This window comes from Anser cygnoides, chromosome 14, assembly GCF_040182565.1.
Source record: "Anser cygnoides isolate HZ-2024a breed goose chromosome 14, Taihu_goose_T2T_genome, whole genome shotgun sequence".
Classification (NCBI taxonomy): domain Eukaryota; kingdom Metazoa; phylum Chordata; class Aves; order Anseriformes; family Anatidae; genus Anser; species Anser cygnoides.
In genome coordinates, this window is record NC_089886.1 from 7,128,649 (window position 1) to 7,156,642 (window position 27,994).

Genomic DNA, 27,994 nt, shown 5'->3' on the forward strand with positions numbered 1-27,994 from the left:
CGCCCTCTCCCAGCTGCAGGCGGGCGTGGGGCAGGGGCATCCTCAGCCCCCTCTCTGCCGGCAGCCTGGCCGGGGGTTGGGGCTTTTCTCCCCCCCCCCGACTGCTTTTCGTGTGGTTTGGGATCCGTTGAAAATCACAGCAGGTTGTAACAGCTCAGCACAGCCTCAGGCAGCTGAAGCCGCCTGCTGCACAGCTCCGGAGCGAGAGGCACGGAGAGGACAGGGAGCAGGTTGCTCCATTTCAGGGGCTATCCAGAGCCAGGCAGCCAGGGCTGCTGGATTTCCCTCCATTCCCTTTCATGATCTTGAACAAAACCTGCTTGTGCTCCCCCAGACGCCAGCTCCCCATCACCTGCTTTTCCTTGGCCACACAGCTCTGGGGAGGCAGCCTGCCAGCACGAATAAATAGCATCTCTCTTTGGAGCCCGCAAACTCTTTTATTTGGCTAAAAGCGGCCAGTCCCCCCTCCGAAGTGCTGCCACCAGCATCCCCACCTCCTGGGGGTGCACAGCAAGGCTAATCTGCGGCTTCCTTCTCTTCGTCCTTGTCGCTGCTGTGCTCCTGGGGCAGGACCAAGAAGAAAAGCAACACCAGGTGAGCAGAGTGCTGGGCACCCCGTCTCTTGGTACCTCTAGGTACTGCATGCCACCCAAAACCAGCACCCACACGAGGGCTGGGGGTGTTGGCAAACAGTTTGGGGAATTACCTCCTCTGAGACGCTGTGGGAGCTGCTGCTACTCCTGTCGCCACCTTCCCCATCTCCCTGCAGGGGCAGAAGGAAGGATAAATGTCACCAGGGCCCTGACACCCCATTTGCCCCATTTGGGATAGAGAGGTGGCAGGTTGTATGGAGAGCCAGGCTCTGCCCCTACAGTGCCACCACGGACTCACGAGTGACCATCACCCTGCAGAGGTCTCAAGAGCCGAGAGCAAGGATTCAGTGGCCGCCACGGTGTCTTGTCTGGGTTGAAACGGGAGGAAAAGGAGGGAGAACTAACCGGGAACAGCAGGAGCGAAGTGAGAGCTGCCTCTCAGTGGAAAAGCCACGCGCACAGTGTGATTTCCAGGCTGCAGATGGCATAGCACCATCCAGCAGAGGCGTGTGGATGCCATGAGTCATTGCAGCCTGGATGTAAATCAGGCGGGGCAGGTGCTTTCTAACACCCTACAAGCCCTGGCTGCCTCCCATGCCTGCTTGTACCAAGCATTTTTGGTACTCAGTGGGAAGCCGGGAGCTCTGCCCTGTGCACATCCCCGCTGTGCACCCTGCTCAGGGTGCTGGGTGCCCCGCCGGTGCTGCACAGCCACGGACATGGAGGTTCCCCAACACAGCTGATTTGGGAAGTGCTGGGCTCACCCTGAGAATCATACTGGGGACTTTGGGGCTGGAAATCCTCTGGGAAATGGTTCAGCAACTGATCTGTGGAAGGCTCCATCATTCCCCTACCTTTTCCTCTTCTTTCTCCTCCTCCTTTTCCTTCTCTTCTTCAGTGCCCTTCTCCTCTCTCTCCTTATCTTCCCGTCCAAACCCTATGACAGGCACAGACTGAGGGTCATTACCAGCAGCCCCCAGCACACAGGCACCCACGGGAGGGGGCTGCAGGTCCCTGTCCCACCCCAGCTCCTACCCCACACTCACATTTCAGGATCGTCGACATTTCGCCGCAGCCAAAGGGCTCTGGGACACGAGGTGCTCACGCCTGTGGCACAGAGAAGAGCGACTGGAGGGGGGAATAACGTGGGCTTTTCAGGGATGAAGACACCTTCCTGGTCCCCACTGTTTGGTTTTCTCTTCAAATACGCAGAGAGATGCCTTAAGACCACTTCCAAACCCACCTCGGAACAAGTGAAAATTAAAGAAATATATAAAATATTTATAACTAAGGGTAAAGACCATGCTTTGGGGTTCTCAGGAAACCAGACAGGAGAGCTTCCCCAGGGACAGGATGGTAGAAGAGAGAAACAGAGACAACAATGAGCAATAGTGAGAAAACTCTGAGCATTGATTAATGTCCGAAAGGTGACAGATGGCAAAGAAAGCAGCTCAAAAGAAAGCCGACAGCTTTCTTTAAAAATAGCAGAAACAAACAAAGTCCAAGAAACAGCAGAGGCAGGTCAAACCCTCTCTGTCACACACAAATGACAAAATTGCCACTTGTGGCGGAGAGAAGGTGGCAGGGACAAGGGAACGGGTTCCTTCTGCTGGCGGGGAAAAGCAGGGTCATCGTTTGAGCTCAGCACGCAATTCGGGCACGGTTTCTGCCCCAGCTGCCGATGGAGGGAGGCAGGATATTAATGCTTTCAATTAATGTTTCTAAGCCCACGAAATGACACCATCTGTGGTCAGGATTTTTACCCTTGAAAGAACCAGACAGCCTCTGGGATGATAGCATTGATGTGTATTTTCTAAATAGTTGTAAAAGCCAAGGGATGCTGCAGGGCTGGGGCAGCTTTAGGGCAGAGGCAGGCGGGATGGGCAGAAAGCAGATAGGGATGGATAAAAGGGACTATCAGTGCGGAGTTAAAATCTAATTAATAATGAATAGCTATCTAATTCATCTCCGTAATTAAGAAGTGCAACTCCTAATTGAAAATAATTACTTTTTAATCTAAAATCATTGAAAATAATCAAACATTAGCAAAAAAAGGAAAGGCAGCCCCTAGGAAGGTGCACAAGAAGGTGCAGCCAATTCTCTGCCATGGGGTCTTGCGCCAAAGCTTCTCTGTGGCCCCACAGCTCGTGCCCAGCCCCATGCCCATGGGGTGCCCCCACATCATGCCTCTATGTCTGGGGGAAGGGTGTGCCTTGGGCACACTCTCGGAGGCGCTTTCCTGCTCCTCTCAGCGGGGAGGACTGAAGCCCTTCCCAGCGAGGATCAGGCACCACGTCCCATCTCCATCCCTCACACCACCCAAGACCTGCCCCAGGGATGCTCCTGCCACAACCCCCTGCTTCAGCCCACATTTCCCCCCCTCTTCCCCAGCCCCTGAGATAAATAAGCTTGTCTGTAAGTCCCCCCCGGTGACACGGAGGACGCAGGGAAGCACCTTACCCGCAGCAGGGAAAGGCGAGCGGCCTCCTCCACACCTGGCTGGCAGCGTGCAGGGCCCTGGGTATTTGAGTGTCGCCGTCTCCTCCCCAGCCCCACTTTCAGAGCAGTAAAACTGGCTCTGCCGCCCGCCCCGGTCACCGCCTGACGCCCAGAACGTGACTGGTCCTCTTCAAACCCATGAGAGCCTCACAGACATCTCTGCCTCCAGCGTGGGCAGGAGCACCCAGCCCTCCTGACCCTCTGCCAGCAAGCCAGGGCGGCTCTGCAGGCCGCAGGGAACCTGTCCCGGGGCCCTGCTGTGCTCAGGACCTTGTTTGATGTAAAAAGGAGGGGATTTGGGAGTGTCCTTAAAGCCGTGGTGGCAGGAACCTCCACCAGGTCCTTTCTCTCCCCTTCATGGGGAGGTGGCAGGAGGGCAGCGGGGCCCAGCCATGGCTGCCCGGTGCGAGGCAGGGCTCAGCACTCCCAGATCCTTCTGGTGCTCGTCCTTGCCGCTGGCTTTCGCCCCAACACATCATTAAGCAAGTGCCTGTCAGCAGAGAGCAGTTACCAGCAGGTCTTAACACTTGCATAATGTGCTTCCCCTCTAATGCAATGCCCTCGTTCCTAATAGCACCAATATGGGATAATAACAGGAACAATAATGGCAAGAAGGGCTTGTGTACCTGAAAGCTAATTTGTTTTCTCCACCTAATAAAAGGTATTACCTCTCCCACAAGATTTGCGCCATTTAAACCCTTCAACTCCACAGCAAAGTTGCTCCCGCAGTAATTTTACAGCTGAAATTGCTGCGCACGTGGTGTCCCCCACTCCACATGAGACTGACCCCGGTACCTCGCAGAGGGGCAGGCACACAGGTCATCCACCCCAAAACCTGCCTGCCTCTGCCCCAGGCCTCTGGCCCCAAATACAGCTAGGTTTGATCAGGACTAAGGGAGGGGTTTTTGAGGGTAAGGGTGAACAAACCCCGTGGGAGTTTAGCAAGGCCGGTGGCAGAGCCCTCCTTGCTGCTAGTTTCAGAAGCAATAGCAGCTGTTTGCTAGCAGAGATGCTGCAGTTCATGCACAAATCATTCATGGAACTGTTTGGGAGCGAGCGATCACAGCAGTCCTGCCCAGATCGAGACACCTGGGGCAAGGATGGGGACACAGAGCACAGCACCGGGTGCCCAGCTGCACTGGGGAGGATTTTTTGGTGTCAGGAATGGCTAGAATCAAATCCTGCTCGTCCAAACAGCTCCTGCCTCCTCCTTAGGAGGATCCACCCCTCCAAGCACTGCACTTGACCTTGTTTTTAAACGGTGACCCCAATGCAGCAGCAGCTGCTGCTCCTTGCCAGCCCCAGCCAGGCTCGCAGCATGCGGCTGCGAGGGACCAAAGCGCTCAGCATCCTCCAGCCAGAGCAGCCCGTGGCCCAGCCCTGCGTGGACGTGGGGACACGAAGCAGCACCCCGGGGAACCGGCTGTAGGGACCGCCCCAGCCAGCAGCACCTTACAGCAGGGCGCTGGTTGCCACCACCACCAGGACACTGAGGGGGACAGTCACTTCCATGCCCAGGCCCCAGCCCACGCGTGAGCTCAGCTCTCACCCGGCAGCAGGCACAAACCTGCCTCGAAGAAGGGAAGGGAACCTTGCAGCCAGCACTCAAAACAACAGCACAGGGCTGCAGCCGAGCTGCTGTCAGAGTACAGAGCTGTGAGGGACTAGCAACACCCCCAGAAAACTGTAATTAGCACAGTACTGGGCATTTACGCCCTCCCACGCTAGATCTTTTATCTGTGCCAAGGAGCCTTTGGCTGCAGAAGACCAATCTTTCTGCTTAAATCACATCGCTGTCGACAGCTGTTTATTTATGATCCGGTGTGCACACCTGGGAAAGAAATGCCAGAGCTTTCCTCCTCCTCCTGCCCCGAGCTCTCCCCTTCCTGCCTCTGGGTCAGAGCACTTAATTTGTGCTGCGAGTGACCTGGGATAGCTGTCCCCTTGCTCACGGCCACCAGCACTCCTGGCAGCACAGCTCCTGCTTCTTCCACAGGAGCAGAACAACTGCTCATCGCGCCTGTGTCAGAGGTTTTGCTGCTGCTGAACGCGTGTGTTTTCCTAATGAAAAAACGAGCCCTGGGGAAGCTGGCTGGGCAAGGGCTGGGAGCACATCCCCAAACCCACCAGGAGGATCAAGCCTTTTTCATGTTTTAAAGCTTTCCACGGCAGCTGCCAGGAAGCAGCTTTTACAGCTGCAAGTAACGGGCTCTCTCTCCTAAGGAAAGAAAATAATTGTGGCTTTTTTCTCCTCCCAGTCACTGCCAGCATCTTAGCTAACTCCTATCTATTCTCAGCCACCTCTCACCTCCCCAAACACAACCAGAAGTGCTCAAATTACTGCCAGCTCTCATTAGGTTCATAAGCAAGGCGAGGCCAAGCAATAAGACCTCCAGACAGTTGGATGCTGAGTTCTGATGAATCCTTTGGGTAGGAAGATTTCAACAACTGTATGGCTGTTCTCGCTGGCAGGCTACTGCAGTCTCTGCACTGGCACACAAGTGAAGCCGGTTCATGCTTGGTTATTGGCTGCTCTGACAAAATCCAGGTGAGCATATGACTGAAAGAATTACCATCTGCATCAAAAAAAAAAAAATCCCCTCCTTTCCTTTAATTATTAAACTACTCTACACTTAAGCACTGCAGGTCAGCTTGAGTAGACAATTTATCTGGGGAAAAAAAAAGCTGCTGCTGCTCCAGAAAACCCTGTTATCATTACTTCTTCTCTTCTGACATTTCTGTAAAATGTGGCTTTGTGACAGGAGCCAAGCTGAGATTTTGCACTGATGCAGGAATTCAGAGCTCAGCTGGGGGAGCTCTCACTCCCCAGCCTGGGTTTAGAATTCTGTTCTATGAAAGGACACCCTGCCATGAGAGGCCCCAGTTGTCTCTGCCCCACAGCAGCACTGAGCCCTGCCCCAGAAACTGGTCAGGGGTGTGAAGAAAGCACACACACGGGTCTTTCCTCCTGCTTGGTTAGTGCCCCACACTACCTTGATAGCTTGTACCTGAAACTGTTGTCAAAGCAAATCCTTCTTTAAAAATGTTATCAGGGTAAAGAAAAAGTATATAGTTTATTGTAGTGCAGATTTTTTTCCATCCAATCACACTCCTTTCAAGTCCAGTTTTCTTTAAAAATCAAAATAAATACTTTACTTTTAAAGACCTGATCAGTCTAACAAGGACTAAGGCAAGGGTTTTTCCATATATATAAAATCACAGAATATTAGAATACCTTTTGGCTAATGCTTAAGAACATTTCTACTTCACAACAGAGCAGAGGAATGCTAAGCCTTCAGTACTGCAGAAATTTGCAAGACCTGCTAAAACCAACACTCAGTCACCTCCGGTTTGCTGTTCTGGACTTAAGTTGCATTTAATCTGTGTTTCTGCTCTTGTGATTCCATCAGAGGCTGTTCCCTCAGAATGGGAAAGCTCAAAAGATAGGAATTGTAAAAAGGAACAGAACTGGGAACTTTCACATTATCAGTTTCTTTGTGCTGTGAAGCAGCTTCTGAGACAAATTAGGACTCCTGCTAACAGAAGCAAATTGCTTCCTCTCCCCCTACTTTCATATATCTTCCAAAAAGGAGCATTGCATTATAGTGTTTTTGCAAAGAAATGGAAAAGAGAGTGATATCTGAATCTGAACAGTCTGTGGCTGACATGTCAAATTGCATTAAATAAAAAAAGGAGAATCCTCCCACTCCATTCTTGCATTAGATTGCCCAAACAAGAATCAATCCCTTTTAGCCAATTCTCATTTATTGCTATAAAGCAAAGTACCCACATTCTTAGGGCCAGATCAGCATTTTTCTACCTCATGCTGAAGCAAGCATTCTGCAAAGGAATGAGTAACAGCACCCTAGTGAGAGTCCCAGTCCCACATCCCTGAGTCTTTAGCAGACACCTTTAGGAAGCTGGGGCTTCTCTTCAGCAACAGCAGCTCGATAAGGCATCCTCTCCATTCTATTTTTTCCAGCCTGGAAATTGCAAGGGTGATAATCATAAATATTTGCCTTTTCTTGCATCTCCAATCCAAAGTTCACTTCAACGCAGAGCTTTCAGGAGCCTAATTATGTCTGACTTAAAAATCACACCATGACTTAGCAACAAGAGTGCTAACTTTTTAACTAGCCAGCTGCTGCTCTTTTCTTCAGCATTGTCTCCACAGTCCAGAGAGCTTCTCCAAAGAGCTTGTTAACACATACAGCACAGGGATTTCAGTGAAAAGATACAGTCTATGAAAACAGGGAAGCAGACTGCATTTTAAAGTCTGTCACGTTGCCCACCAGCCTGGACTATGCTAATCACATCTCTCAATGAGCTCTAAGAGCTGTCATTGCCAGTCTGCACTTAATCACCGTTCTTGCAGTAGCAGTGATCAGTTAATCTTTTTCCCTTTAATATCAGCCATTACATCATTCTCCAGCATGGAAAATACGAAGTGGGAAGGTCGAAAGTTCTTAATTAGAAGGAATTTTATTGCTGTGATGGTTCCGTTCTAGCCTCAACAAGAGAGATCTGCAGTACAGGCAGCAAGAGCTGGAAGGCATCTTGGATATATGAAGCACTGTTTGAAGCCTATGAAAATAATTAAAAAAAGAAAAAAAACATGCATGAATAATTATACTACCAGTCAGCTTTACTAACCATATATTCATTTCAAACAGCATTGATTAACATACGTAAGAAACAGAAATCTATTGCTTGTTGGGTCTTTAAAGCGTCATTCTAGAAATCAATTCAACATTAATTTTTTGAGGGGCTTTATGCCACTCAGCAAAAAAGCACCTGCCTTAAAAGCTGCCATACAAGATCAGGTGCAATCTAAATGTAGGATACTACTTTGTATAATAGATGAGAAGCATTTATTTCAAAGCAAAGTAAATGTTATGCTGTGGCAGGAAGGAAGGACACACCAACAGGAACACCCGTTTCCTGCCACACCTCAGGAGTTTACAAGCACTGAGAACCAACTGAACAGCTGGGAAGTGCTGGGACTCTTGCACGCTAATGTATGAGATTGTCTGAGGTTTGACTTCAGGCATTTAAATTCCCACTAAAATGCTAGAAAATAGGCTGATGAATGTCTAGTATGTGTCTTTGATCCAACATAACTGTCAGCTGAGACCATATAAGGCTCACTCTTCACTAACATTCATGTCTTGTGAAGATTTATGAGCATTTATTAAAATTTCTAAGTTATTAGCAAGGTAAGTAGAATCTTAGATCATGGGCTAGAGAACTTTGCATGCTAATGATACAGAAGTGGAAAAAACAGTGCATTTATTTTCTAAGTATTAGCTTAAAGTTTTAACTTTAGCATAACTGACCTCCAAAAACACTCCAGTGATCAAGGGATTAAGCACATCTGCTTTCTCTTTGACCTGCAGAGATCAGACATACATTATCCTGATTGAAAATTTGATCAAATTTCTTCAAGCAAGATAGAGCCAAACCCTCACTAAGGTTAAAAACACCACTGCTCCCTTGGAAGCAAAGTCCCAAGCTGCAGAGGAATTGCCCTGCAGTGTGCAGATAACAACAAAGTAACCCACATAGGCACAATGCAAGACCTACATGAAGACACACATTACATCTCCACATGAACTGTGGACTGCTGGAAGATTTAGAGATAAGGATATTATCTTCAATAACACCTGAGTGTTTTGCAGTATCTACAACCTTATTTTCTTCTGCCTCATTAGTACTGTCAGCACCAACCCCCATCATCATTCCGTGCCAGGCTGAATACCTCAGGAGGCATTCAAAAGCTCAGGCTATGTTCAGCTGCCACAGTCTGGAAAACACGGGTCTAGGAGATCAGTTCACAGGGCAAAAAACTGCACGCATAAATGAGCAAGCACAAGAAGCACTTTATGGCAAAGATCCCAAGGTTGCAATAAACTAATCACATCTCATCCCAAAGAACTATGATGCAAGACTTACCCCTGCAACTGTTAAGCATGTAGTGAACTCTTTAGAGAAAGTTGACAGTTCTTTACACAGCACAATTGTCAGTCTGTGCAAGAAAAGTGGAAAAGCTATGTAGTAAACACAATCTACGAAGAATAACTTTCTTTTAGCATTCCTGTAAAACACAAATACCTTGTTTCCACGTATATAAAGCTAAATTAAACCAAAATTGATATACAGCATCTGTATCTTCATGAACTGTTTAGAAGTTCTATTAAAAAACTGAGGAATGGAAAGGTGAAAAAAATAGTCAACTAAAGCTGAAGATCTGAAACTGCATTCAGAAGACAGACCCAGCCATTCAAAAAGGAACTGTACTAACTTGCTTTATCACTGACAAGTAAGTACCATTTTCTGAATGAGGAAGTATTGCATATTTCATATACTTGCCAAGTACATTCTGATATAATGAAAAATTCTCTCCTGTTATGCATTACTGGTAAGATCAGTCTATTAATTACTGCAGTAGTTTTACAATAACCACGTACCTAGTATACTAAATGACCAGCAAAGAGGTAATCAAAAATCATTTTTATATAACTGTTTTGTCATATTTTAAATGGCTGTCTACTAACTAGCACAAGCTTGGAGCAAATATTCTCCTTGGCTATATAAGTTTTCAAGTAGGGTTTCTTCTTTCTTGTCAAGGAACGTCTTTGAACTAGATAAAGCCAGCTGAATTATGCTGGGAGATAGCCACCCGTAGCAACGGTGAACACCTATGCAGAATTCAAGAGCCCCGCATCCCTCGGAATTGCCAAGAATCATCAGACAGTTTCATCGGTAAGCAAGTTATTGCATGCCACATGTTTACGAAGATATGAACTTACTGTGAAAGCGACTTGGCTCTGTCTGTAGCAGTCACCTCTTCTTTCTGACCATGAAGGAACAAAGCTGCAGTTTTGTGAAACATTTCAATGGAGTATGCTGTCAGTTCTGCCAGGCTTCTAATGGCAAACGCATGAATATCCTACAAGAGTTAAAGAGATCCCCTATACCATACAAAAACTAGCAGCTTTTATTATTTAAAACAAGTAAATCACACAATGTTCTATCTGCCATTTTGGACCCCAGAATCTGCACAGAAATAGAAACCTGTAAGCTCCAGTAATCACAACTGTAACTCAACAGCCAGATAAAACACTCTGTGGTCAGATATTGTCTTCCTCCATTGCTCAGTTACCTCTACTGATTTTTTAGCATCATGGTCACCATCTCCAGCTTCTACTTCTTGGTCATCTTCACTCTCTTTTTCTTCTTTTGGAAGACTACTGTTGAATTGTGCTATCCATTCATGAGCAGATGTCCTCACCTGTATGAAGATGCGCCATAGTATTTATGGAGCAGAATGAATCCCCCTTCCCCACAACAAAACACAGAGTGCTGGATCTCTAGGGGAAGGAAACAGCTACATGAAGAGAACAAGAACGAATTATCCTAGCGCCTCCAGGACCTGTAGAGAGTTGGCTGCACTCATGCAGTTGAAGGCAGTCATTTCTCTAACACCAGGGCCATGACTAACAGAGGAGTTTTAAAAACGTGTCTGCAGAATGCTGCTGCCACTTGGTGGATCTGAAGGGTAGTGAAAGGAAGGAAAGGAAGGATTCTTCCTCATACCAGCTTCTGAACGTAGTAAAAACAATTGCTTTGTACCAAGAGGAGGGCTGCAATTCACGACTGTAGGTTGATTTCACTGCGTTGGCTGATGTCTTACCGCTCAGTTGTCTTTGCCACCAGATATTACTGCCCAGTGACAGGGCAAAGACACACTAGTGCCTACTGCTTCAGAGCCAGAGGCAGTGCAGAGCATGGTTTTGCCTCATAAAGTCAAAGGTAAAGGCCGATTTCTTTCACTACCAGTGTCAAAGGATCTAAAACACTGCTTGTATTCATGTCTTTCATATTTTCATCAGCAAAGCAGGATGGAGAAGCAGTTCCTGAGAGAAATCTCTCCAGCTTTTAGAGAATGGGAAATAACTCACCATGATCAGTTTGTCCGGCTTTGTGGAGATATGCAATTCCGAAAACAACTCTGTTACTTCCTTTGTGAACTCCTCATCTCCTAAAGAAAAGGCTAATGAATCCCCAGAAAGTACAGATACAGGGGAAAAAAGCAGGACTTCAATGCACAGCTAGTTCTGCACAAGTCTATCAACTGTTTCCTATATTTGTCCTTGAATCATTGATTCAGGAAAAGGACGCATCACATCCGGTCTTTTTAATACAACTTGTAAGTTAAGTTCTGAAAAGGCAGACACCGATGCCAAAAGATTACCTTTTGCTTTCTCTATCCTGGTTCTTTAGCTAAGGTAATTCCTTTTTTTTTTTCTTTTTTTTTTTTTTTTAAAACAGGCAAGCAGTCTACAATCCATCAAATAAACACAGCATTTTACAATGCACTAACTTGTGCATCACCTTGGAGAGTATGAAATATTGCTTAAAGCCCACGGTTCTCCTATTATACATGGCAGGGCAGATGTTAACAGTGGGAGGGATGCTGTGAGATCCATCATGGAAATATAAAAGATGCATTAAATGTTAAATGCTAGCAAGCGCAGGTGTGAGCCCTCCCTGATGAGCCATCGAAGTAAAAGCAATGCAAGACATTTACATTTAAATCTGTGTAATCCTCAAGAATCAGATGGCTCCTCTGTATGGAGACACCTCTAAGTCTTTTGGTCTTTGCTGCTAACTCTCATTAAAAAAAAAAAAAAACAAGAAAAACTCTCCCACAGGTTAGACAACTCTATTCAAAGTCCTTCCTTTATGAACAGGGAAACCCAGCATCTCTTTGCATTTGCATCTTGGCTCAAGGTCAGTTGTAGGAAATGCCCAGGAATCCAGCAGATCTAATCCTGCTCTGGCAAGAAATCAAACGATTTCTGCAACAGAATTAATGCATAGAAGCTTTCCAAAGATGAAGAGCATTGCTACCTGTCATGCTCCTGGCCACAGGCAGCTTTAGGATTAAGCATCCAGCTAAAGAATAACTTAACTGTGGCATCATGCCCAATGTTAGTGCTCTCAGGACTGGCTGGTTCTGCTCTGAGAATTTCATTTAGAACAAGCTTCTCCTCCCACAACCCAAGGCTCTTACCCTTCTTTTCTTCCTCTTCTTCTTCAAAGAATTCAGCTAAAGAAAACGCTTCTTTGAGTTGCTCCATTTCCTCCTTCAGCGTGTCCAACTCTTCACCAGAGAGGGCACTTAGAACCAGTTTCACCTAATTAGGGGCAGCGCAGCCAAAGAGAGAATCGTAAGTCCAGTAAAGGAAAGAAACAGGATGGAAGATGCAGCACTCATTTACATTGTGTGTAAAAACATTACAGAGCAATATTAGGAAAATGCTAGGGAAAAGACCTATTTTGCAAAGACCTGTTAGGTACCAATGGATTCTTATGGAGTTATTCAAATAATTTCCTTTATAAAAAACTGAATGACTTCTGAAATGATATGTTGACCCAGCCCCTCCCTGCTCCAAGACAGAAGACGATCTCAGCTTTGCCTGCAGTACTCTCTTACAGGCCACAGAGCAAACAAGCTGATGCGAGGAAAGAGTAACTTGTGATAAGCTGTTGGAGAAATGCTGGAAGTGAGGCTAGTTAGGTAAAGAGGATCATTCTAAGACCTGAGGGTAGGACAGAATGCTCCCAAGGTAAACACTAGATCATAATGCAGGGGTCAAAGTGACGTTGTGCAATTAATCATTTTGTAGCAAGTTCCAAGTTCTGACCACTTGATTTTGCATGTGTGTACAGACATTTCCGATCTTTTTTCTTGCCCAGCTGAACTCAAAAATAGAAGGAAAATTGCTCAAGGCCATTACCTTTGATTCACTCTCTCTGGAAAGCATCTCTAAGGCCTCCAGATGCGAAAGACCCTGAAACTCGTCAAACAGTAATCCATAATGGGCTTTCTTCTCCGTAGCCATGGTAACCTCAGTAGCTGTCTGCTGCTCTTCTTTCTCCTTTGCCTCTCGTAAGACCTGAAAAAGAAAACCAAAGGACTCAGATCAGCACCAGAACATATGGAATAGGGAAGAGAAGACTTATGGTTTAACAATAAGAAATGGCTGCTTAATGACAGGACCGCAAAAGAAGGAAGAACAAACAAGAATCAACAAGGAGTTGATATGAAACAGCCATACCTGAGATAGCGTAGAGTTTCTGTTCATTAGGCCCTTTGTTTTTTTGAATCCAGGGTCTCCCTCAGCTATCACATCCATTGTCTTTTTTCCGATGAATTCCAAGGCATCTAGACCTCCACTAATCACACTTTTCCCCTAGGAAGCAGATTTGGATATGGTCAGTGCATAAGAGTCACAGAAGACTAAACAGCTTATACTGGGGGCTTTATACAGTCTGCGTTACGCTAGGCACTCACATACAAGCCAAACTGGTCCTTATCACTCTAGAATTCAACACTAATCACCAAAATCAGAGCAGAAAGGCATGGAAAGAGCCACAATACACTATCATCCAACAGTTTAATATAGCACTCAGACAGCTGCAGCAATCTGATGGGAAACATTTTTATTTTGTGAAGGAGCTGGTTCTCAGCACATTTAAGTATTTAGTTTTTAATTGCTCCAATCAGAAAACGCTAGACCTGTGGGCTGTGTTGGTTGCTAAATTCTTGTTCAAGCCCTAAAAGCAGAAGCAAGCTTTCCATCTGCAGCTCTTTCAGATTCATGGGCAAATTGACAAGACGGTAGATCACAAAAGCACAGTTTCTAAGGGTAATGGGTTCTTTGAAGTGTATTTCTCATGGTCACAGGAGCAAGCCGATTTCCAAGCAATTGAGGCCAGTTTCACAGACGTTTTTGAACCCGAGAATGGATTTCATCTCTAGACAGTTCTGTGAAAATCAGTGAAAGTATTCCATGAATTAGCCTGACCCTCCATTTGGCCATGTACTCTAAAGGAAGAGAGCATGGTAACAGAGTATAGAGGTGACATGCATGGCAATGCACGCACCACACAGTCCAATGTTGGGCATCTTTGTTATGCATCAGCATTTAATATAAAACTAACAAAATTCAAAACAACTGACACATCAAGTGCCAGTTAGAAGCATGGCACGAGATAAAGACTGTCTGAACGCTGAGATAGTCTCTCACCATTTATGCCAGAAAAGCCAAAATTAAATGTTTCCTGATAAGATACTTCAGACAATGCTCTCAAGCACATTTTTTTCTGCCTTCCCAACTCACTCACTGTGCTTTGGACAGCAGTAGAGATGGTTGATAAAACACCAAGAGCCCCAGCAATAGGAAAGGGACTGCCATCAGCAATTGCATCTGTGCTGTTATCATCAGGATTCTCACTTCCTGCAATAGAAGGTAGAAAATTAACTTCCTCACTCCCCCAAAAAGATCCTGTCACCTGCTGAGTGGAGAAAATTAACAAACGCAAAGTGTCAGTCAGGATCAGGCCTAGAATTGCTATTATTCTCCCACCTACTTTTCGGAACTAACACCAGTAAGCAATAATGTGTTGTTTTAGCACTTAGTTATCTATACCAATATGAGAGATACGGAGTAATGTTACGATATTTTGGGGCTGATTATATTGTAAGATATGTTTCAGTGTTATTCTTATGCAATAAAAACTGACCTCTTGTAGCATCTCTGGTCTCCGAAGAAATTTCACTAGGACTGGGGATCCCAAGAGTTGTTTCTGCTTTTTCTATGACATTTGAAATACCTTGACCTAGAGAAAGATAGCAGTGTTACTTTAACCATGAGATACATTTTATTCCTCATTAGAGCAGAAACAGGATCAGGGTTGTATATTGTTTCTCTACTGTTCTGGCTTCCTCCTGTTCAAAACAGTTTAACCCACGCTAACACCTACTACTCCCCGTCTTGCTTGCTTGCCAGTTTAATGAACTCACGTTTCATCTCAGGTTTGCAAAAATTTCATCTCAAGTGGCAAAGCTTTAAAACGTCAACTGAAAATTATGCAAACGCCTCAAAAACTTGAAAGTAGTTTTGTTTGTGCACTTCTCTTTAATGTTATTGTACATTTTGGTACAGGTTTTCCCTTTACTTGAACAGTTCTCTTGACATTTTCCAATACTTGCTTCTACAACAGAACCCCATTCTCTAGAAACAAGCTCAAAAGCATTAGCTTGTAACGTGACATATGGTTACAACATTTATCAAATACCAGAAAGAGACTTACCTACAGTAGCTACAGTGGCAGATGCAGTTGACAGAAGAGATTTCCCCCAGCTTCCCCAGTACCCCCATCCTGTCTGAGCTGCAGAAGGAGAATCTGAGGCCTTTAATGAAGAAAAGCAGAAGACAGTGATGCAGATATGATGGTGTCAAGAGGAACACAATCAGCTTGTGATGCGTAACTTTTGTGACACTTTTTCTTTTCAAATAAACAGCGATGTCAATTTTCAGAAAAGGAGTGAGGCTTACAGTCAGAATTCTTCTGAGCATAAAGCCGTGAAACATGAAGTCATGTCATTCAGACCTAGCACAGAAACATACCTTGAGGGTGTCAGCAGTGGACTTTTCTGTGGCAGCAGACTGACATGGGGGTTTGGGTTCAGGTCTTTTCCGAGTCATAGGCACAGGCTCTTGCTCTTTCTCTTTGCTGCTCTCAGCGTGGCCAAGTTCTTCTGATTTTTGTTCATTTTCGTAAGAAGCTTCCTCTTCCAGATTTTCACCGCTGTCTTTTTCAGACATGACTATGACAATCACAGAAAGCACAGCAGATAAAACAATCACTTCCATGTACACACTGACATTAGTTTTAAATAATTAAACGCAACGATTCAGATCCCTTCTTGTTACCACACATACCTGCATGAACAGATTATATTTTTAAGCGAGCCTGCACACCGCGTTATGTCTGGCTGCACGAAATGTCACACCTGGAAGTTTAAAGCCCCACAGGAACACGTGGCTTTACCTCACCACCACACGAAAAAGACAGGCTGTTAACTCTGAAAAACAAACGGAGAGGTACAAAAGGTCCTCAGATGATTAAATCCGTGACCTGCTTCTCCAAAAAAAATAAAAGGGGGGAGGGGGACAAATCGTGTGGGGTGGCTGCTCTGGAGGGTGCTGGATCCCGAAGGGGAGAGCAATGAGAGTGGGTGGTGGGGACGCTGAGGGTCGTTTGGTTCAGTATTTAGGGCTGAGATTCCTCAGGGTGTTTGAGCCACCCAGGACATGAGATGAACCCCAGAGGAGCCCCAGGAGCCTGAGGAGCCCCAAGAGCCCCAGCAGCCCCCGACACCACTCCCAGGGCCCTCCCAGGGCCGGCCCGAGACCGGTCCCGAGCTGCCGGCCGCCCAGCGCCCCCCGTGCTCCCACCCCACAGCCGCGGCCCCTCAGAGCACCCCGGGGCTCCCTAAACCCCCCCTCATCCCCCCTACCACCCCCCACCCCGCCCCATCCCTCACCCCGGGGCCGGGCGGACCGCACCATCGAGACGAGGCGCAGAGCGGCCCCGGCCGCCTCAACCCGGAAGCGGAGCGGGGCCCGGAAGGGCGAGCGGGGGGAAACGCGTCCGGGCGGCGGCGGCGGCGGGGCCGGAGCTGGCGGTGTCGGGGTGCGGGTGCCGGTACCGGAGGTACGCGGGGCTGCGGCCGGGCCCCCCCGAGCTCCTCACGGCGGCGCGGCCTTCCCTGCCTGTCAGAGCCGGGCGGGGAGCGGCGCGGCGGCGGCTGCTCGGTGGTTTATTTTGGGGGGGGGGGGAGGAGGGGGGGAATATTATGGCGTGACGTCACGCCCGGTGACGTCAGAGCCCGGTGACGTCAGAGCCCGGTGACGTCAGAGCCCGGTGACGTCACGCCCCCGAGGCCGTCGGGCTGTCACACGTCGCGGCTCTGTCCCTGCGCCCGGGGCCGGGGGCCGCTCGGTTTTCCTGCCCCCGCGGGGGGAATTTGGCAGTTTTTAGCAGTTTTTAGCACGTTTTATCCAATTTTGAGGACTTTTTATGCGGTTTTTAGTGGTTTTTAGCAGTTATGGGGGTGAGGGTTGTTGCTGCCCACAGCGCGAGCCCTGGGCCCTCCTGGGCCCCTTCCCTCAGGCTCGCACCTCCCGCTGGTTTCGGGGCTGGTTTGGGGGATTTGGGGGTTTTGCAGCTCTTTGGGCTGGTTTGGGGGTTTTTGGTTTTTCTCCAGAGCCGCTGCAGGCCGAGGGCGAGCTCTCCCTGTGGGCATGCCCGTGCTGGCAGCGGTGGCCGTGGCTCTCCCCAGCATCACGCCCGTATCGCCCCCAACGTCACCCAAACTCACATTTTGGGGTTACTGACCGTGCTGTGAGCCCTGACCGTAAAGCCAAAGAACCTCTCGGGCCCCAGTTTTGCAGCACTTTATAAATATGTGCAGTTTTAAGTGTTCTTAGTACTCCCACTGACCTCAGTGGGACTAGAGTACTTTAAGTGAAACACACGTTTTTTCAGGCTGAGAGCCAGCGATGACTCCTGTAAGCATACGCATCGTGGATTTTCATCTTCGCGCTGCTTTGTGTTGTTACAGCTCGGTTTCACAAAGGTTAAATGCGTTGAGCTCAACCTGGGGTCCGGCTGTCAGCTCGCCAGTTTCTGGCCTGCACATTTCATCTTGCTTGGCTCCAACGCCTTCCTGAGGAATTGTACCGTTGGCACCGCTCGCGCTTTATCCTTTCTGGATCCTTTATCAGCTCCAGCAGCTGTTTTGCATAAGTGTGGTGGTCGAAGAATGTGGGTTTTGCAAATCATTTTCCCCAGCGTTCAGCAATAAGACGTCATTGTCTGCTTAACAGGAATGGGTTTTCCAAAAGTGAAACGTGACAAACAATTTCTAATAAATCAGGCCTTTTTAAAGAGTTTAACAGTAAAATTCAATGACCCTTCACCAATTATGGAAGCTCAGCGCAGATATAGCAGAGAGCCTATGCAATTACCGAAGATAATTATCTTATTCTTATGAGGGAAAATGTTGCTCAGTATTTCTTGTGTTAAATAATTGACTGAGGTTTCTAATGTCGTTTTAGAAGGAAAGTCGCAGACACTTGGAAATCTAATAATTTAAGTTTAATAATTTAAAGTGGTAAAAATGACACAGGCAAAGTAGAGGAGGTGCTGGAATTACTTTCTAATAAATCTGAAGCACTATTAGTTGAGAGATTATTGTTTTGGAAGGTTGGAAATTATTCCGTGTGTTCGATTCAATAACGAAGACCAGGGTTTATCTTCACTTCAGAGCTGGGATCAGTCGGAGCGGCATCGAATCTTGTGAAGTCAGGTCGGGTGGCAGCGGTCCGCAGCGCTCAAAGTCCTCACCGTACGTTAAAGAAAGCTGCACGAGGTTGCCCAAATGAGCAAGCCTGTTGTCAGCAGCCCTCGGAGGGCCCTGAAAACCTCTGAAAACATTACATGTCTAAAAAAAGAAAGGTTGAAACCGCTCCTTCGGACAAACAAATAGCTGTTGTGCAGCAGCAACCTTCATGTTGCTTTTTCAGACTTGGTGCAGTTGACGTGGCTGCGATGCCATTCTCCAGAGGCAGCAGAAGTCAGTAACACGTTTCCCCAAAGTGTCACTGGTGGAAAGGTCGAAAACAGGAACAAAAGAGGCCTTGGTAGTTTTTTTGGTTGGTTGGTGTTGTTTTTTTTTACAGAGGTGTAGCTGCGTTCTCAGTGCTCATCCATCTTAAGTGAACAGGCAAGAGGCATGATCAAAAATAGTGGGGCCAAAAAAAAAAAGAAAGAAAGAAAAAGAAAAGATTGCTGTCTACAGAGAAACAAGTAGAGTGCAGGTTTTCCAGTTTCCCTTGCAGGATTCAGTGGGTGAGTCAGTCAGTCAAGCTTGAAAGAGAGCTGGACACAGCTGTCTTCTTGCCTTCTTTGTTGAGCTGGTTTTGGCAACAACTGCAACAGAAAAGGGTCAGATACACGTTTCTCATCAGATGTCAAATCCAGAATCTGGTTTGACCTTCGACAAGTTATCTTGAACTGAAAAAACTCCTGGTCTGGGCAGTGTGTTAGCAGCAAATGTTCCCGTTCCTGAATACGCTTGATTGCTCTCTACTAGACAGACAGTACAAATCAGCTGTACTTATTTATAGTAAATTATTTTTCATAAGCGATACAAATTCTTTCTGCTTTAGGCAGTGTTAGCTAGTGATTCTGGAAGGACACAGGGAGTGTCTGCATTATTTATTAAGAAAATGTTTTCCTTTGTATTGTGATATTTATGAAATTCAGTTCTATTAGCATTTGTTATTGGTAGAAAATAATGGTACCTCTGAAGTCACCCAGACAGTGGGGTGAAGTCAGATATTCTTTAAGATAACATTTTAACTTGTGGCTTCTATACTTCGTTAATGTTTTTTTTAGGGCTCTGGAGCAGTTTAGGTAGAATCATAACTTCAGGGAATGCACATTGGATTAGAAATTTTCTTGAATCAGGCTTCCAGGAAAATTGATAACAGATTTTCTCTAACAGCATCATCTCATTTCATTACAAGTTGGCTTTATTCTGGCTTTTAAAAAAGAAAATCCTTGTGTGCAAAGAGCCTCAAGTTAAAGTCTGTATCCCAGCGTCTTCAAATATCTCGTGCACATGTAAATTTGAAGTGTGAATTCTGTCCCTAGACAAAACAATTTTTCAATCTGTTTTGAAATATGGGGCACAATTTGGTGTAGTGGAGATAATAAGCAAGATACGACAGCTGAGATGTAGCAGCACAAAGCAGAAGATTTTCAGTAGCAGTTTGCTGTAAAACAGCAACAACAACAACAAAGAATACAGAAGCAAGGGAGTTTGCAAAAAAAAAAAAAAAAAAAAGGGAAGTATGTTTAGACAATCCTGTCCTGATATTCAGAAAGGGACTTTCTGTCTTTGTAGATGACTGCCAAGAGAATTTTCTCAACGCAAGAAATGATAAGCATATTAAATAGTATTTAGACATTTAACACTGATTGTGCCTTAAAATCGAGTAAGTAGATGTATAAATGCTAAAAATGAGATGCGTGAGTGCTTTATTTCTAGATGCTAAATGGAAAACCAGTACTGAAAAACTGGGGCTTAAAAGGACTTTGATGTCAGTGCGGAAGGAGGCAGAAATTATATCCTCTTTCTTGCTTTTCTGTATCTATTAAGAAAGCACTTTTTTCCCATTAACAAATGCAGAATCCACTTTCTGACCATAAAGATAGTTATGCATTTTGAGTAGTCAGTACAAATTGTCCTTTTTTAAAACCTTCTTTCTCTTAATGATTATTGTTCCTGAGATTATTTATTTGGATGGGAAGATGAACATCTAGAGGACCGAAGGTTGTGTTAATGCCTTCTTACCCTCGCTTCACTGCTGTGGTGTGAGCAAAGCTCTGATTTGGAAGCTCTCGGCTGACAGTTTATATTATGCTAATCGAAATATGTTTACTGGAAATGAAATTTAAATACACTGTAAGCTTGCTATCATTAATAAACGTAATTCTTTTTTTTTTTTCAGTTGGATTTCCACTTTCCTCTCATAATATTGATGGTCTTGAAAGTGCATTTGGATCCAAGACATTTTCTATCACCGAACAAATCAAGAGCCTCCTCTCCTATCTCAGAGCAGTACAGACAGTTTAATATCTTATGACCTCACTTCTCCAAATTAAATGAGAAAAGATTTTCCTCTAGCTTCCCATGAAGCTCAGCTGCTGCCTGTTAATTTTGACTGTTAGTGTTGATCTTTCGATTGGATTTACACTGGAAAATGTAGCTTCTAATGGAACATCTGCCTTTGGGTCTTTCAGTACATCACTTCATCCGGTGCCTCAAGCTTTACTAAGTTCCCCAGCACACCGTGATATCATAGCCAAAGAGGGGACCAGTATTTTAATTGAATGTAAGCTGAACATCAGCCAATATGAATATATCCTTTGGTATAACTCCAGAGGACACCTGCTTGAACAGAAAGATGAAGGTGAGCTTTTCTGCTATTTTATGCCTTTGGGCGTTCTGCTTTTATATGAAAACCTCTGAGATTTTATTGTTGTTTTCTTTTCCTATCCTCACATTTTTACAGTTTGGAAGTAGAGAGAGAACAAGCCCAAAAAAGGGCTCTTTGCCCTTTTGCGTGTGGTGGAGCAGGAATTATACCTGGGTTCGTGTGTCCTAGCCTGTCCATCCTGCTATGGTGCCCTACAGAATCATTTTGTTCAAGAGGCATCCAGTACACAATGCAAAAGAACTGCCTGCATCCTACCAGATACTAACTGATGTTTTTGTTTATTATTGCTCTGGTTTATATTTTATCTTCCCAAATGCATGAATTAAACACGCTTCTCCACAGCTGTGACCTTTTTGAGCTGGCAAACAGTGCTTTAATTTTGTTAGAGGATTTTATAAAGCATGGGATAACTTAACTGCATTTATTTTCTGGTTTATGCACCACTGAGACTGCGGAAACCAGCACAGTTTGTAGTGGCCAAGGATGAAATACATGATATTTAGCCCTTTCATACAGAGGAAGAACATATTTTTGAAGCGTTGGCTTTTATAGCTCTGTCCCTCTTGTTTTTCAGTTAAAAAAAAAAATAACGTCTTTTAGAGATGCACGTGGTATCCTCTATTAGTATTAATGAAGGTCATCGAGCTAATTGATAGGATCTTCTCAGAGGCCATCTTACTGCTTTAAGTATTCAGTAACCTCTTTGCAGTTAGAATGCCATCTGGAAATTAGTTCAAAGTAGACTAATTAGAAAAATGAGTTATGAAAACAGTTTTTCTTCCAAGTAATAAACCCGTAGGAAATACTGTATAAAGCTAGCTTCTTTTATTGATTTCTTTTTACATGAGTTTTGTATATCAGCACTGCGTGTTCAGCAGAAAGCTGCGTCTCAAGAAAATCCTGTGTTCTTTTGCCAGCTGAGCCATTTACAGATTCTGATCTTTTTCTTGGGTCACTTGACCTTTGACTGAGAATATACAGAAAATTATGCTTTATGGCAGACAGTCTTTCAACGCACTGTATTTCAGTGGGTGACAAGTTCTGCTTAAGAATTAGGTTCCTCGCCAGAAAGAAATAGAAATGCAAAAGTGCTCAAGAAAGTGCAGATGAGAGAAAACAGAAGGACCAGAGTAGCAAGTGCATAGAATAATTTACCATTAAGCAGTACGATTGGTACCTGAGTTAGGGCTTTCTGTGTCACAAGCATGAAAAGGAAATTTCCATTCTTGGCATATTTTGTGGAACGCTAGGAATGGACTGCTTGCTTCGAAGCTCTGGCTCCTGTTTATGGAGCAAGCAGCATGTGTCTAGCTTGCCTAGTCATTTTTGTTTCATTAGCTCAGCTTATTTCTTTTGAATCTCCAGGTGGACGGTGGAAGATTGCTGATAATTCCCTTAACATCACAAAGGTCAGCTTTGCTGATCGGGGGCGATACACGTGTGCAGCCGTTAATCGTAACGACACCTCGTACTACACAGTCACCCTGAGAGTTATCTTCACCTCGGGAGACATGAGTATCTACTACATGATTGTGTGCCTCGTTGCCTTTGCTATCACCCTCATTTTAAACATAACCCGTCTGTGCATGATGAGCAGCCACCTCCGCAAAACAGAGAAGGCTATTAATGAGTTCTTCAGGACGGAAGGGGCTGAGAAGCTTCAGAAGGCTTTCGAGATAGCCAAGCGTATCCCTATCATTACATCTGCCAAAACGCTAGAGTTGGCCAAAGTCACTCAGTTTAAGACCATGGAGTTTGCTCGGTACATTGAAGAGCTTGCCAGAAGCATTCCCCTTCCACCACTGATCCTTAACTGCAGGGCGTTCATGGAAGAGATCTTTGAGGCTGTGCGAGTTGATGACCCTGATGGAGTCGGCGAGGAGGAAAAGCAAACCCAGGCGTGTGGTACCCAAGCTGCGATATACCCCATCAACCCAGAGATCAAGCGCAGCGATTCGCCAGCCGGGGATTCAGACGATGGATCCATGAATGAGCAAGGTCAAGAGATAGCCGTTCAGGTGTCCATCCACCCGCAGTCAGAAGTGCAGAGCATCGACACTGTTTCTCATGACAGCTGCCAGTTTGCTCCTTCTGAGGAAGGCACCTGCTGAGAGCAGTGACACACTTGTGAAAGAAGTGTGAGTGACTCTAGGACACTGTGAGAAAGGGATCTGCAAACAAGCTGCCTCATCCCATGTGCACAAGAGTTGTTTTTTTCCAAATTGCAAGGTGCCAGAACTACTACTGAAATGTGTGTTTTCCATCAGTGTTCCTCTGTGTTGATCTAACAGTTTCAAGTCTGTTAGAGAAGGCCATTTGAAATATCTGTGGCTTTTATTTTTGAAGCAAGCTTACTAAACTTAAAATATTTACAAGACAGGAATTCTTTGTCCTTGTCTCCGTGGTAGTTTCCGACACTTCTGATCTGTATTAGAAGTGGTCAGGCTGAGCAAAACAACTTGCAATAAGATCTTTTCCTTTGTGAACTCTTCCTTCCTTCACAAAGCGAAACCAGAATCCCTTTTAGCCAATGTTACTGTCCTGATGAGTTGTGTGCTCTTTTTGAATTGCCTTTTGGTGCGTGTAGCCCATCAGAACCATGGTGAGCTTGAACAAATCTGTTTTGTGTGGTGTGCTTCTATGTTGCTATCACAATGTACTGTACTTAGAAAAAGAATGGTACCAGGATCGGCTGGTGCATGAAACGCATTGGTATAGTTTCAAAGCAGCTTAGAGAACAACCAGGGGATCTCAGTTTTCCATGCGTCTGCAGAAAACTTGTGTGTACTCCAGTGTGTGGAAAGCAAGTTGTTACAAAGCTTGTCACTTAACCTTGGTGCTGACTGCCAAAGCGCCTTACCCTGGTTCTGTCTTGCAGAGCAGTGAGCAGTACTGCTGGCACCGTCCGTCTTCTGCCTCTGCTGATTTCACTCACTATAGAAAATCCAGAGTTTTACATTGTATTTGACATTGTTGTGAGAAAGGAATGACAGTAATCATCTAGTGACATAACTTAAACATGAATTTGTCTACAGATCGGGTATCTCAGGCAGATCTTTCTGAGCAGAATTATAATAAAAGAGGGGAAAAGCAACGACACTCACTTTGCTCTGGCTCATACTTTCAGAAAGCAGCGGAAGAGAGAGAGCTTAGCAGAGGGGCTGACTGAGCTGCTTGCCCAGCGTTGCTTACAGGACTGGAGTAACTCGGTAGCATGCTCTCTCCCGTCTGCCGACGGAGTGGCAGAAGGGTGAGGTGCGAGTGCTCACATCCCTGCCTACACAGCACAGATGTACTGCACCGAGGATCTCCTGCACGGCTTCCTCAGCCTTAGAGATCCAGCTTTGTGGAAGTTGAGTGCAGACAAGAATCAAGTTTCTCCTTTCACTCGTTGGTGCTGATTTTTTTCTCCTTAGCATTTATAAGTTGTATCACTTAAATAGCATTTTATATCCTGTTGAGATTTAGTAGATGTAAGGCTTGCAAGCACTCCATAAATTAATTTCGTACAACTACTGGAACCATATTGCCATATAATTTTAACAACTTGGCAACAGGAGCACCATTTAATTTCCCACAACTCTTTTTTCTTTTCCTTATTATTACAGAAATGTCAGTTGAACAAGTGATTCTGGAAGACTGTTCAGGATTCTTAACAGGAATTGACACTACATGACTAGAGATGGAAAACAAGTAGGCACAGTGGTAATAACAGGATGGGGCCTCCTGTTGTAATGCTTCCTCATAAAAAAGGGTCTAAACAGATTATATTTATCATATCATATCAAAGGACGGGAAACTGAAGCATCTATTACTATTTTAAAATACCTCCTGGGGAAAGTTCTGCAGCCAGCCACCAGTAAATGCAGCCTGGGTGGCTTTGGCGTTTTGGGTAAGAGCTGTGTTTTTCAGGAAGAATTAAAATTGCTAGCCTTGGTTATAGCAGTGCTCTGACCAACCTGGTGCCATTTCCAAGTCTGTAGCAAACATTATCTGCTTCAGGGGAATAAAGCCTGCTGTAGACACTTACAGTAGATACTGCCCTCAGCAGTAACTTCTTAGCTTCCATAGCTTGATGGCACTTTATGTCCAGGTGAGAAGTTTGTGTAGTTTTGTGTAACCTGTCTGGTTTCTTCAGAAGTTTTTGGTGATCAGTGTTAAAAGATACTCTTGTGGATAAAGGCGTAGTTCTCTTAGAAGCCCTGCTGAGATGCTGCTGGCTTCACTTCTGTACTACAGCCAGCTCTGCAGGTTTATTGCACGTGCATGAGTGTAGATTTGGCGGTTTGCACCATTTTTGGATGTCCTGTTTGAAAGAGATGGTGGCCGCAAGAGAGGATAACCTGTTTTAATCTCCTTTGTGCCACATGCCTTTGGGATTGTATCCACACCTGCCTTTTTTTCCCTGAAACAGCTCTCCTTGCTTCTGTGAAGCTGTTGCATTACATGTGGCAGTAGCATCTTCGACATTTTCCCGCATACTATATATGCAATGTAGAGGTGCAGCTACAAAATCGAAGCTCCATTTAATTGCTTCCGAAGAAGCAGTTATGCAACTGTGATTGACAGATGTCTCATCAGACGTGGCAGCTTACAGGCAGCAGAATGACACTAGAGGTGTGTCAGATGGGTTGTCAGGAGAGCAGTTTCTAGATTAATTCAATCTGTTCTTTGATTTTTATACTTTATTTACATAGCTTCGAGTTCTTACTAAGCACAGATACTCATTGTCTTCGTGTGTCCTTGTTGCTGCTGGAGAGGAAGGAATGATCTTGCATAAAGGTCCTCAGAAATGCAGTTGCCATGTCAATTGCCGGAATGGTAAAACTAAGAATTGTCCTAAATTATTACAGTATTTTGTTCACTGAATTAATTTCATTCCCGGGAACGAGGCTGTTTTGCAAGAATTTCAGCATATCAGTGATACTTACTAAATGTAGGAACTGATTCTACTCCCACCGAACTCAATTAGAGCAGATTGGAAGCTCTAGTGTGTTTTACAACCAGGATTGCAGGATCTTTGTGCATCTGAAAGCGAGGACAGTGGTGATGTTATACAGTAAACGTAATTTCCAGAGAATGAAACCCGACAGTGGTTTCCAAACAACTTGTGAACTATTCTTGTTATATTAACTAGATGTGTGCACTTAAATTTGCTTGATGTGACTAATTGAAAATTAACATTGAAAGATTCTGTAAACATCAGTGTTTCTCTCTAACCTTTTGTAGCACGAGGAGATTCTACAGTGGTTTTCTTGGTTTAAACTAAATTCTTTGACAATCGCAAGGCTATTTTCTCTCTTCTTTGTAACTTCTTTTTATTTTAAATAACGTAAAATCTACTTGCTACCCAAGAGTACCTAAAAATAACTTTGTAGTGGTTATTTGTATTACATGGATTGTAATGTAACTGTTTAATGTAACCACATAGGATTTCATACTTTCATAAAATGAATTGGTAGATTTGCAAAATAAATTAAAAACAAAAACCTTGTTTTGTTAGGGTTTCATTTTTTATTTTTCATCAGTAAGGGGTGGTGAGCAACAGTCTGTCTGAGGTTAAATAGCAGCTGTGTTCAACTCTGCAGAATGCTGTTAGCAACCCTGATAAAGGTTGCCAGGACATTCAGCCATCTGACAGACAGTTCCTGCTATGATGTCTTTGGGTTTGATGTTTTCTCTGTCTCAAAGTCCCCAGCAGCATCTGTAATAATTGTTGCCAGCTGCAAAAACAAATAGTTGCAGACCTGAAATGGTCTCAGTAAGGCCCATACATTCTCAGCTTCACTTTTGCAAGGTAAAAAGTTAATTGTGGAGTGCAGGGACCCTCAGCCACAAACCTTTATTTTCTATTCTTACATTTTTACATGATTGTACAAGTCTATAGTATAATCACCTCTTTTTATTTTAATCCTCAGAAAATTATATATTTGGGGACAGCTCATCTCATAAAAGTCAGCACGATACGAATGTGGAGTTGTCAAAGTCTTCAAGTGACCAAGTCTACTGCTGTTTTCCCAGCAAGCTGCCGAGATGGCATAAAGAAATTTCTTCTTCTGTGCCTAGAGGAGCATGTGGGCTGCTCTCACCTCATGCTAACAGAGGTGTAGGTTTGACTTTGCCCTTCCTCTTTGCTAGCCAGCAGTAAGTTAAATTATGTGGGGAAGGAATAACATTGAAGAGCATGAGGGAGTGGGCTCACTCCACCTCATTTTGGTGACCAGGCTTCACCTCATTTCAGTGGCCAGACTTGGATTCCTGATTGCTTTGCAATCAATTCAGAGCATTAACTCTGCCCAGGGATATCCCAAGGCTGTAAGTGAGGAGCTGACCTATCACCACTGGTTGCAGCAGGGAGCCCTATTTCCCCTCTGAGTACCTGATGCTGCACGGCTATGAACTTCTTCTGTATGGGCTTCTCCTGCAGCTCTGGGTGCCAGCCTGGAGCACAGAGTAAAAATACCCCTAAAAAAGCTTAAATTGCAATTTCTCCCTCCCCAACCAAAATACAGCATCCTGAGAAACCCTCAGTAGTGTAGTCAGTGGGGTTGTTTGAGCAAACGAGAGCTGACTTTGCCCACGCTGTTTTTAAAGTCTCTGGTTGCCAGTCTCTGCACAAGCAAGAGAGTAGAATTAAAGCTGAATCTTGGGGATTTTCCTGTGAGAATCAGTTGCGTAAAGGAAGAATTATTGGACCCATGCTCCTCAGGCTGAGTCAGTGTTCAGTCAGCATCTGCTTTCTATCCCTACATTGTGAGATAAGCATCAATGATAAAGGGTCGTTTTCTTAGACTCCTGTAACTGGACTCCTCATGATCCTAACCACAGTGAAAAAGTTCATCTGCATGAGCTTACAGCACTTTTCCATTTGGATAACAACAGATAATTGAAAAGGGAGTTGGGTTAAGGGCAATTGTACTTTAATTTTGGGTTTGTTCCTTAAAAAAGATAATCTTTCTTATGTTGCAGCACTCTTGT

The 27,994-nt window shown here is 45.0% G+C and overlaps 2 protein-coding genes across 3 annotated transcripts; one reads left to right on the forward strand and one right to left on the reverse strand.

Annotated features, from left to right (window-relative positions):
- Window positions 1-417: 417 nt before the first annotated feature.
- Window positions 418-16,647, reverse strand: FAM114A2 (family with sequence similarity 114 member A2). Of its 2 annotated transcripts, none has more exons than XM_067005426.1 (19): window positions 16,492-16,647; window positions 15,887-16,029; window positions 15,572-15,771; window positions 15,255-15,354; window positions 14,685-14,780; window positions 14,286-14,398; window positions 13,217-13,351; window positions 12,896-13,054; window positions 12,169-12,292; window positions 11,054-11,133; window positions 10,255-10,383; window positions 9,902-10,041; window positions 9,045-9,117; window positions 8,429-8,482; window positions 3,054-7,676; window positions 1,640-1,836; window positions 1,448-1,530; window positions 707-763; window positions 418-561 (listed from the first exon to the last, which is right to left on the reverse strand). In XM_067005426.1, exons 3-15 carry the CDS (start codon window positions 15,767-15,769, stop codon window positions 7,575-7,577), a joined length of 1,503 nt encoding a protein of 500 aa, XP_066861527.1. In that variant the 5' UTR covers window positions 15,770-15,771; window positions 15,887-16,029; window positions 16,492-16,647; the 3' UTR covers window positions 418-561; window positions 707-763; window positions 1,448-1,530; window positions 1,640-1,836; window positions 3,054-7,574. The 2 variants fall into 2 exon arrangements, with proteins under 2 accessions (XP_066861527.1, XP_066861528.1); XM_067005427.1 differs by having other exon boundaries at window positions 16,514-16,643.
- On the forward strand, window positions 16,527-26,505 carry MFAP3 (microfibril associated protein 3). Its single transcript, XM_067005428.1, has 3 exons — window positions 16,527-16,661; window positions 20,528-20,989; window positions 22,382-26,505. The coding sequence occupies exons 2-3, from the start codon at window positions 20,710-20,712 to the stop codon at window positions 23,125-23,127; spliced, it is 1,026 nt and encodes a 341-aa protein (XP_066861529.1). The 5' UTR covers window positions 16,527-16,661; window positions 20,528-20,709; the 3' UTR covers window positions 23,128-26,505.
- Window positions 26,506-27,994: the final 1,489 nt, after the last annotated feature.